Source organism: Dermacentor andersoni, chromosome 1 (assembly GCF_023375885.2).
Source record: "Dermacentor andersoni chromosome 1, qqDerAnde1_hic_scaffold, whole genome shotgun sequence".
NCBI classification, from domain to species: Eukaryota; Metazoa; Arthropoda; class Arachnida; order Ixodida; family Ixodidae; genus Dermacentor; species Dermacentor andersoni.
Genome location: NC_092814.1, coordinates 52,622,611 through 52,634,634, shown reverse-complemented (window position 1 = coordinate 52,634,634; position 12,024 = coordinate 52,622,611). Strand labels below are relative to the sequence as shown.

Genomic DNA, 12,024 nt, shown 5'->3' with positions numbered 1-12,024 from the left:
GAGTCGCGAGAATCCCGTCTTATGAAACTCCTTGGGTTGCTGCTTCAAAAAGTCTGTAACTGACTCTTTTACGTCATCGTCCCACACGAATCCAGGTTCCCTTGAGCTGTTTTTTCAGTTGCCCCAATATATAGAAGTTCCAAGGCCACAAGTCTGGGCTGTATGGCGGATGTTGCAGCGTTTCCCACTTGAACTTTGCCAGTTTTGTGTTAACCACATTAGCGACGTGGGGACAGGCATTGTCGTGGAGCAAGGTGACCCCATTCGTCAATTTTCCACGTCATTTGTTCTTGATTGTGACACGCAGCCGATCCGGTGCTTCACAATACTGGAAACGATTCATAGTTTCTCCAGGTTTTGCAAATTCGATCAGTAATGGCCCCTGACGATCGAAAGAAAAGTCAACAACACCTTTCCGGCGGAAATTACGGCCTTTGCTTTCTTTAAGGGTGGTGAATTCGAATGTTTCCACTGTAAGCTATTTCAGGCTCGTAGTAGTGGCACCATGATTCGTCCCTGGTCACAATTACAGACAAGAAGTCGTCACACTCATTATGATAACAGATGACATGAGTCAAGCCAGCGCCGAACCTCTCCGTCTTCTGGCGGTGGTTCAAAACGTTGGGCATCCATTGCGCACACAAGAGCCGGTAACCGAGATGTCCATGAATTATGGTGTGAACCGAACCATGACTGATGTTCACACGCTCTGCCAGTTTTTCGATGCTTATCGTCCGCTCTAGTCGAATCAGCTCATCAACCTTGGGGGTGATTGCACGGTGGCTTTGGCCCGGTCTTGGATCGTCTTTGCAACTTTCACGTACTTTTTTGAGCCGTTTAATGCAAGGCTTCACAGTGGCCAAAGAAATGCAATGTTCAACGTAAAAGGCAGCCATGCGGCTACTAATTTCTTTTTGGAAAACACCTTCAGCTGTCAAAAACCTCACGACACCACGGCGTTCACCATTTTGAGCGTCCATTACGTAACGTAACCATATTCAACCCAGTGTATGAGCGCATTAAAGAACATTTATCTTCATACCTGCGTGTCACTTTTGTAAGTGAGAGATGCCTGTGTGCTACGCGCATGCCTCGTAGATAATCAACCGAACCATTATTGAGCGGGGTGGGTTGGCTCTCTTTCATTTGACTCGCCTTCGTACTTTAGAAATGCGAAGATACAATGGAATATACAAATGCGGAGTTACAGCTTGATAAAGGGCGAAATAGTGTCACTGGAAACAAAGTTCACTACACGTATGCACAAAACCTCGCAAGTATAGGTCTCCAACAGAATATACGTATAAGTCTCCAATCGATATAGGTATCTAAGAAAAAATCACCATATGTACTGCGTCAAACAAGGCAAATAAACATGTTGCGAAATCACAGATTCGCAAATCACAGAATCCTAAGGCCCGCCCCCCTCCCTCCACTCCCCCTGATAATCGCACGCGACGGAAAGTGGCACGCTTCCTCTCCGCTTTTCTCCCCTGCGCACACAAGAGTGAGCCACCATCGTCTGTTCACGACTTTCGGGGGGGGGGGGGGGGGGGGGGGGCTGAAGCCCCATAAGCCCCCCCCATGGCTACGCACCTGATGAAGACGGTAACATATTCTAAGGAGACGATGCGCTGCGGCAGATCACAGCGTTATTTGGCACGAAAGAAAGTGTAGTCCAGAGTCGAACAGATCCAACAACAACAGAGAAGCCTGAGAGATCGAAATTTAGCTTAGTAAACTTTCTGGAAGTAAGCAGAAGGAAATGTCCCTAATAACACGGCCGCAGGACCCGATGAAATCCTAATACAGCTAATCAAAACTATCGGTTCGGACATTACTTGCGCTGAAGATGAAATGCATAATAGGCTAATTAACAAAAAGTCACTGATTAAGTTTTTAACTAATTACCTTATGGCACGTATTGCAATGTACAAATTCTAGTGGGTGAGTGTAAGGCATATCCACTTGAAAATAATTGTGTGGATGACACCATTTACGCGATATGTGCCGTGAAACTTGCGGTAAAAATGCACCGTCGTTCCACTTACTTTCTTACCAAAAAGTCGGTTTATGCACTGAAGCACAAAAGTAATTTGAACGCCAACGCATTTCTCCGCAAAGTTCGGGAATTAGTATCTCGAAACTGGTGTCATCTTGCATGAGAATTTGTTCTAAGTGGATCCCCCTTGCGAACTCCACTGCTAGAATTTGTAAAGTGCAATGTACGCGCCATAAGGTAATTGGTTAATAATAATAATAATACTTTTATTACCACTGATAAATACAATACATTTATTCGGGCCTGCCAAAGCCATTGAAGGCTTGAGTGGCAGAGCCTGGCAGGTAGCAAGACCATACACGGTACATTAACAGAATAATGTTAAGCAGCGGGCTCGAGTACAGAATACAAGAAAAAAAACATTAAAATTTATACAGTATCTATGAACAGAATTTTCATTGATCACAAAGAAACACAGAAAGACAGCAATGCGTGTGAACAAAAAGGAATCACCGCCCCTTCTAGTCCGTGAAGATGGTCGAACAGCGAAGCTGTATTAGTTACACCGAGTGTTACATCATGCAAGTCAAACTTCGCAAGCAGTCTATATTGTAAATCTTTTGTTTCACCATTCTTTCACTTCATTTTCGCTTTTGCGTGCTTCGCGTGGTGAGCGCGCATGCTTTAGGAGCGCTGCCATTTAATCTCGGCATCTCTGGCGCGTAGCTCGGGCTCAGCCCTACGACGACGAGCCCGTTCACGAGCCAACTCTCGCTGACGCTCGCTGTAGGCACCTTCTTCCTCAGGAGTACGCACTGCTCGCGGTCTTCCCATAGTTGTAGCTGGGATGGAATGTGCGGAACCATTAATCCAAAGCTCCGTATATTGGGCGCAAGGCTCACCACTGGAGATGCGGGCGCTGCAATTGTTTTGACGATTGGTTAGGTTGGCTGGACGATTGACGTGGCTGCCGGCACTTCTTGAGCCAGCAAGAAGTGCCAGCAGCCACGCGCTCCTAGTATCGCGTTTCAATCGCTGGGCGCTGTTCGTTGGCCGCAAACCGCCAGCATAACATTTGTTTCTTTCGCGGCAGGGTGCAATCAATCGTCGATAAATTCGATGCCGATCTGGCTCGATCGCCGAAAATGCACCGTGTGACAACCGTATAAGATTCGCGTATAAAAAGCAGTCTCACAGGGGGAAAGGGGTCACTCCAACGCCTTTTAGCCTGTTCAACTCTTGTTTTCATCTCTCGCTAGGTCACGTTGCCCTTCTTTAGCGAAGTCCGACAACGACGGCGCATGGTCCGCATAAACAGCTTCGCTGTCAAAAATGGCCACACGATCACGGTGCATACGATACTATCTAAGCACACACCAATCAGTCTGTCATGGTACAAATGGATTGCACATGCACAAACAGAAGCAATAACGGTACATGAAGAAAAAATACGCATTCACAAACAGACACGCCTTAGCGGTCTCTTTACCCTGTATTTCGTTTTTGTACAGAAGCTGCTCGAGGGTAATTTATTAAAGTAAGTAGGAACATAATGAGTGCGTGCTCTAGTGCCGTACCTTGTGGAACAACGCGGCCTCCAAGAGTGGTCTTTGGGCCTTAAACAGCGGGAAGAAACGTACCGAACTAGGAATTCACTAGACCAAAAGTGTTCTAAAACTACCGTTTGCACCAAAAGATCATTGAAATTCGGCATCGAAAATATTTTGAAATAGTCTGCGTCAGCATCCAGGCTCAGATCATAAGAGATATTCCTTAAGAGAGAGTGCAGGATAGCATTTATTCTGTTGTGCAAGCGAACAACACACTACCCGTAAAGTGTTATTCCATATTGCAGCAGACTGTAGCCTAAAGCGCGTGTTATCATTTTCATTACATATAAGGGCATGCAATATCGTATATTGTACAGTATACCTGATATGGCGCGAACTTTTTTTGCAAACGTAAGCAAGGTGGGTGTTCCAAGAAAGGTCGCTGTCAAGATACAAACCCAGATACTTTGCGACAGATAAATACTATAATGGTCTACAAGAACAAGATTAACAATCTGAACAGTGCAGAACCAAGAGGATACTCAAGGGCTACCTTCCTGAAAGGATTATGGAAGCAAATTAATTGTGTCTTAGATACGTTTATATTAACTAGGTCATTTCGAAACTAGTCTATAGATTTTGTGGCAGCAGACTGTAAAGAAGTAATCGCATCATAGTAGCTATTGACAGAAGTTCACCTTGTCATCGGCGTATTGATAAAGAGAAATGTGTATCGTGCTATGGAGGCCATCTACAAGAACATTAAATATTCACGGGCTGAGTGTCGATCCCTGCGGAACTCCAGCATTAATAATAGAGAATGTGCTATGAACTTCGCCAACTGAGGCGAGCTGACGCCTATGCCGAAGGAAATTTGCCAACAATGACCAGAAAGCACCCCGAAATCCTAACAAGGAAAGCTTATTTAACAACAGACCGTGATGAACACCGATAAAAGCCTTGCTACAGTCAAGAAGGAGCGCACATGCAAGTATATTATTATCGAAAGCTACATTCAACTGGTCAGAGAAATCCTCCAGAAGGGTTTGAGTGCTTTTGCAGTACCGGAAACTATATTGACTAGGAGAAAAAAATGTTGTGGGTGTCCAGACAGCTTGTCATCGTTAACAATAAATGTTTTTCTAGTATCAAACAAAAGAAGGCAGAATTGAAATCGGACGGTAATTTTCAATCTTAATACGCGCACCGCTTTTATGAGGAGGAATAACTATTGCTGTTTTCAGTTTTACAGGAATTTCACCACTTGAAATTATGCGATTGAGTAGTGCTAGCAAAACCTCTCGGATGTGTTCATGCGTTCTACGCAAATCATTGATGGAAATACCGTGAACTCTAGGAGATTTATTACATTTTAAAGTGAAAATAATAGATCTTAGCTCTTCCCGAGAAACTGAAGGCAGATATGCTGGTTCCCTAAAGCTGTCACGCAAAGTGCGCAAACCTACTTGTAAGTTTGTGTTTCTAATCACATAAGTGAAGTGGCTGTTAAACTCATCAGCAATATCCTATCTGCCGCTCGATAAACTGGAAGGAAAATAATTCATTATATTAGCTCGCGTGTTAGCTGCTCTAAAGCTGGTAATTACCGACCATGTTTTCTTACTACTGTAACTAGCAGCTTTAAGTTTGTTTCGAAAATGAGTTCGCTTTGCAGAGCGGATCATGGCTTTAACTTTATTTCTCAAATGCTTAAATTTGACTCGTAGGTCTGAACAATTCGGGGTGCGCTTGCATTGGGCCCAAATTAAGTCTTTTTGTTTTATTGCAGCGAGTATGTCAGACGGCATCCACTTGTTATCCGAGTTACGTTGTTTGATATGGATTGTTCGGGTAGCACTTTCTTTTAAGCTCTCTAACACTTGTACGAGCTTGTCATAATGGTCAGCAGGAGACACTATTGCTAAAAAAGATTTCTGGTTTAAAATATTTAAAAATATTTTCGGCTCAAGCACTGAAATTAGTTTTTTTTAGACTCTGTGGGTGCTCTCGCAGTATGTGGACAACTCACTGAGCCGCAAAGTCATCATCATGACTTTGTCATCAAACATGTCATCATCATCATCATCATCATCATCATCATCATCACCATCATCATCATCGTCATCATCATCATCATCATCATCATCACCACCACCACCACCACCAGCAGCGTCATCATCATCATCATCATCATCATCATCATGAGCAGCAGCAGCAGCAGCAGCAGCCTGTTTTATGTCCACTGCTAGACGAAGGCCTCTCCCTGCGAACTCCATTACCCCTGTCCTGCGACAACCGATTCCAACTACCGCCCGCGAATTTTCTAATTCATCGCTCCACCTAGCTTTCTGCCGTCCTCGACTGCGTTTCCCTTTTCTTGGTACCCATTCTGTAACTCTAATGGTCCAACGGTTATCCAACCGGCGCATTACATGACCTGCCCAGCTCCATTTTTTTTCTCTTGATGTCAATTAGAATATCGTCTATACCTGTTTGCTCTCGGATCCAAACCGCTATCTTTCTGTCTCTTAACGTTATGCCTAGCAATATTCGTTCCATCACTCTTTGCGCGGTCCTTAACTTGTTCTCAAGCTTCTTTTTCAGCCTCCAAGTATCTGCCCCATATGTCAGCACTGGTAAAATACACTGATTGTACACCTTCCTTTTCAATGATAAGGGTAAGCTTCTAGTCAGGAGCGGACAGTGTCTGCCGTATGCGAACCAACCCATTTTTATTCTTCTATGAATTTCCTTCTCATAATCAGGGTTCCCTGTGATTAATTGACCTAGGTAAACGTACTCCTTCATAGACTCTAAAGGCTGGCTGACTGGCGATCCCGAACTCTTGTTCCTTTGTTTGGCTATTCGTCATTATCTTTGTCTTCTGCATATTAATCTTCAACCCCACTCTTACACTCTCTCTGCTAAGGTCCTCAATCATTTGCTGTAACTCGTCTGCATTGTTGCTGTATGTCATCGGCAAACCGAAGGTTGCTGAGATATTCGCCGTCGATCCTTACTCCTAACCCTTTCCAGCTTACAGTAATGGTCAGCAAGTTTAGTTTCTACTATAGCGGATTTTACGGCTAGATTCTGAGCGCGAACGATAACGTGATCAATGCAGGAGACGACGAGTTTACCGGACAAAAATTCCTCACGAGTCGCTTGATAAATGTCCAATTCCAAGCCTCATTTGGAAAGGCTATCGAGATAATCTGCGACCAAGCCTACAGTAGGACGCATAGGTCAATATTAATGTCGCCTATAATGGACACGTGCTCTTCAAGCGATAAGGATGACAACGTAGAGTCAAGTTCGGGTAAGAAAAGCCGCGCATAGAAACTTGGGTGTCGGTAAACCGATAACAGAACCACCGAAAATGCAGGCGTTCTCAAGCGCAGTGAGATCACTTCAGCTTGGGAAAAAGAAAAAGTTAACTCTGAAGCTGCCCATCTGTTACTCATAAGAACTGCGATGCCTCCTCCTTTTCTGGTTGGACGCGTGTACGAAAAAGTTTGGCAACCTGGCAATGAATACTGTGGAACGCTCTCGGAAGAAATGTTAGTTTCTGGAAGTAGAAAAGCGTCGAACGTTAGGCGAGTTGATGAAGTGACGGCACAAAACTGATTCGAATGTTTCCGAAGGCTGCGAATGTTCGCATGCGCAACTTTGAAGTTGCTTGTGGAGGCACCAGAAAAAAAAAACTGTTTACATCCTCAAAGTCGGTGCATTTGATACTTTCTATGTCAGCCATGCCTAGGCAATCTTACCCAGATCTGATAATATTTCAACTCCAATGAAAGGTGCTCCTTCAGATTTTTTTGCCAGTGGCTTCCCGTTTCTCATCCACACGAACTTATAGCCATTTTCCTTTCCTTTGGAGTGGGTCAGCCGGAAGAGCTTCCGGTTCATCCGCGTCAGGTTTCCGTTAATTAACAGACGAGTCTCAGGCTGAGCAAGACCCGGGAGACCTTTCCGCGCGCGAAACCATTTCTCTTTCACTGAAACGCTCTGTACTTGCACAAGAACAGGCAGGTTACAGCTAGAATTAGTGAATTTTTGTTCATTAGTTGATTATGCATTTCTATCTTTTGCGCAAGTAATCGAGTAGGCCAGCTCACGGACTGGTCTTGTGCTATCTACCAAAGGCAAGTTTACGAAAAATTTTTGTAAGTGTTCGCTGAAACACCCGGTATGTAATAACAGTTTTGTAGCTTATTTAAGCTTTGCTATGCTCAATAAAATAGTATGTTTATAAGTGTGCAAAATGGGCAAGGTTATCCGAGCCCTGCTCCTATATTTCTTCAAAAGTATATTGTGGCAGAATACGCCACAAGCTGGAGTGCACCTGAACGACGTTTACATCCGACGGATCGAGAAGCCAAGATATGGCTGATAGTACAGACGCTTGTGGCGTCGAGCAACGTATTTCCTTCAATTGTTGCGGGTGTCCTTATCGTACGTGACTTATTGCGTGTTTTCTTTTGGTCCTCATCGGCGCGTATCGAGCTTAGAGTATGGTGGTAAGCGGGGCACCTTCCAGCGAGTGCCCAGAACGCTTTTCCTTCTATCCTGTCCCGACTCTTGTTGCAGTTGTGATAGCGACCACAAGTTGGAGCACACCAGAGTGGGCCTGATGCCTCAAGGTCGAAATTCTTTCGAGTCTGTGGTTTAAGCGTGAATTGACATGTAGCAGCCAAATGTCGATCGTGTAGTTGTCACATGGCGTCGAAAGGACACATGGAAGACCGTAGCAATGAGATATTTCGCTGTAACATGCAATAACGGCCGTAGGAACATTTAAGCGCTCATTTCTGGCGAGCGTGCGTGATTGGGGGGGGGGGGGGGGGGGGGTAGTGCACAGCGGCTATTGTAGCACCAATTCAGCTCTCAGAAGATGACACTACTGGTGTGCTGGCGTTTCTATGGCGTTGTGGGGTGGAGAACGCACGTAACGTGTACTTGTTGGGATCGGTAGCGAGCAGAATCAAATTATGTGGCGTGGGTGGTGCATCGCGTTCAAACAAACCGCACTGTTTACAACCGAAGAGCGCTCGCTTCGAAAAACGCGCACATTTACAAAAAAAAAAAAAAAAAGAAAAAGCGGGTTTCGTGATATCACTTGTGGATATGCTCAGGCACTTGAGCAACAAGAGCTGCTCCAGATATTGACGGCTCCGTATTCACTCCTAGATAGAGCAGCACACAATACAATGGGAGTGTTGCCACTTTTGCTTGCCAACTGAGATAGCGTACACTGAACCAGTTTATCGCCGCTGATAACCGCCCGCGTGTGTTGTGGGTCTGGCGTTTCCGGCCCAGCGTCCGCGCAGTCATGTGCAGACAGTGTGTCGAGATGCTCGCGGTGGTTGTGTTGCTCCTTTGCAAAGCGATCGTAACCGAGTCGACCTGCCTGGACTCCGACATACTGTACGTGAGAAGGCTAGACGGGCTGAAACAGATAACTTCAAAGAACTTAGAAGTTTTCATTAACGCTTCTGATGTTGTTGGTATAGTGAAGCCCTTTTGGAAAAGCACCGGCTTCTGGTATGTATGCATTTGCGTGACTTGTTCGCATCTAAGTTGAACAGCGAAGCAGATTCGCTGACATTCCGTGCCCTACGCGTCGTGGTTGCTTAGTGGCTATGGTATTGGGCTGCTAAGGACGAGGTCGCGGGATCGAATCGCGGCCACGGCGGCCGCATTTCGGTGGGGGCGAAATGCGCAGACACCCGTGTACTTAGATACAGGTGCACGTTAAAGAACCCCAGGTGGTCCAAATTAATCCGGAGTCTTCCACTACGGCGTGCCTCACAATGAGATCGTGGTTTTGGCATGTAAAACCCTATATATTTAATTTCATGCGCCGCGAGCAGCCACCCTCGAAGCTTCTCTATTAATTTGGTGATAACAAACAGCATGCAGTGGAATCTACGATGCTCCGTTCTACGCGAATGAGCTCTAGCTGTCTGAGGCGGCGCCTACTTCGATAAGCGCAATGTGAGATATCATCCAGGCTCTGAGAGAGAGGAAATGTAAGTGAGGGAAAGCACCAAAATTTTGATGTGCGCTGTGCATGTTCACATGGCGTGAGTTGGAAGGGCTTCGAACAAGCAGTTTACCGCGCCGCCACATTCCGATGGGTGCAGACTGCCAAAACACTTCTATACTGAGATTTTTGTGGAGGTTGAAGGAGCTCATGCAGGTATCGGAATTAATCTCGAGCCCCCCACATACGCCATCCCTCAAAACCCATATTTGTTGTTGTGGGACATTGTGAGCACATAATCTGAATTCGATTTTGAACAAGTATGGTATAAACGTGCCTTTGAGGTTAGCTAAACCGGGCGCCACCACCAACAACAACAAAAAAGAAACATGAATAAAATAACCGCAATCTTTATGGGCGAACTTGTGCCCCAAAAAAGAAAGCAGCACTTAAGTGACCATGGTATGTAGCGCGGAGCACGGTCGGTGGTCGTCGAACCGAACCCCACTGCTCAAGATCGTTCGATCGTACAATCCCAAATCAATCAGTGGTGCTCGCGCATATAGATTCGAAAATGCTCTACAATGTTCGTCCAGTGCCTACAATCCGATACGGTAGACTTTGTCTCGATACTGAATTCGCGACTACGCTTACGAAGTTTCCGATAGAGGAAGCGCGTCTTGCTCACTGGAGATGACAACAAAAATAAAACACGCGCGTGGTAATATGTTACAATAATTTACTGGGTTGTACTTAAATGAAGTAACATCGCATGGTACAGGACAAACGGAAGGAAACGGATGAAGCTCTGAATTCAGCGCCTCTTACTTTTCCTTCCATTTGTCTAATGCGCTGCTCTATTTAGCTACAAGATGTACCAACCAGCCAAAGTTAATACTCTTTTGCAGTATATTGGGCTTAGTAACTGTTTGCGTTGTGAACTACACTAAAGAGCAAGAATAGATCAATTTAGACTGATAAAGTATCCCCTCAAAACTATATTTTCTTTCATTTCGCTAGAAAAAGTTCGATTACATTACAGGAGAAAATGGAGACCAAGCTTCTCAATTTTGAATTTCGCGCTTAAACCCCAGCCCCCAGTATACGTCGGCATGACGTCAGGGTTTTCAACGTATTTTCTCGTGTGTGGAATATATGTTTGGCGCGGTGAAAAAATTGTCGAAACATTGAAGATGAACTCTTTCGTTCATTCAAGATGCAAGGTTGTCCTTCTTTGCCGATCAGTCTTTTCACTACACCCGTGTGGACGATGTCAGAATAAATGACGTCACGGCAAGTTGGTGTGTGGGTTCACCTGTCTTTCGTTTTGGCATCTTTCCTGACTTGCCGATCCTCCGCTCACAGTAAGAATGACCATCGTGCTATTCCAGAAGTCTGATTTGCCTATATAACTTGGCCTTCCTGTTCAGTGGCCATTTCGGCAGTCTTAATTAGGTCTCGCTATAACGAAGTCCGAAAAGAATCCAGTAGCGTATTCGTCGTGATTACTGCTTTGTGACGTATAAATGCATAAATTTACTGGGTCTTGTAAACTGGGTAGGGCTGGAGCCAACCTGCCTGCACACGGGTGGGCTGACCAAGGCCGACCCGCTCGGTAGAGTGCAAGAAAAATGGCTGTTGCCAGGTCGGCCCGTCGCAACCAGCAACTAAGTGCCAGCAGACGCCATGTTCACACGCTCTCGCGTCTCACTTTGGCGGAACAATGTATGTAAGACTGGCACGCTCGCACATGAATCCAGTACGTCTCCCTGCCGTGAGCTCTGGTTTGCTAAGCCAGGAAAGGCACAAGAATGAAAGACAAGTGGCGACTTGGGAAGCTTCCGCACGGGGTCGCCCTGACGTCATGGATTCTAATGTCGTCTGCTACGAACTAGTTTATTGAGTGTTATAGTTAGGTAGGGATTATATACATTGAATTACTAAAGTAACAGAGGACTCGACCTAGTAAATTTTCAGAATGTTGTCAGCGCAAAACTGGCCCAAACACCTGGAAACGCACAGAAATCCGTCAAGTGAGAATGACGTACCAGCGCCGTGGTTTTGGAGTGAAGTTTGAGAAAAGAAACTTCCGACCGTTCTTTCGGAACCAGTTCGTCAACGAAATAAACGAGAATATAGTGTTTGGAGAATACTTCATCAGTCTAATTTGATTTTATTCGTATTTTATAGTGTCCCTTTAAATTTAAATGTACTGGGTGTTTTGGCGACGGCTACCTTTGATTATTTAAAACGGGGGATTTGAGAAGAAAAAGAAAAAAAAAGTAATTGTTGTGGTTTGAATTCAGAGCTGGCGGCGTACGCAAGGACTTGTGCGGTATACTCGCTGATAAGTTTCTTAATGAACAAAATTTCACAAATTAACACTTATTTGTAAAACAAACGCTCATATTCATTTTGCGTAATCACATAACTCGTCAGTACTCAAGGCACTTCCAGTTCGTAAGAAAATCCTGGCAACATCA

The 12,024-nt window shown here is 45.0% G+C and overlaps 1 protein-coding gene across 1 annotated transcript in view; it reads left to right on the top strand.

Moving 5' to 3' along the window:
• Window positions 1-8,454: 8,454 nt before the first annotated feature.
• The window catches only part of Idua (alpha-L-iduronidase), a 355,977-nt gene continuing 352,407 nt past the window's right edge, over window positions 8,455-12,024 (top strand). Inside the window, exon 1 of the mRNA XM_050193130.3 lies at window positions 8,455-9,099. Within this exon, the coding sequence (XP_050049087.1) occupies window positions 8,888-9,099 (212 nt within the window). The 5' untranslated portion in view covers window positions 8,455-8,887. The remainder of the gene's footprint in view (window positions 9,100-12,024) is intronic.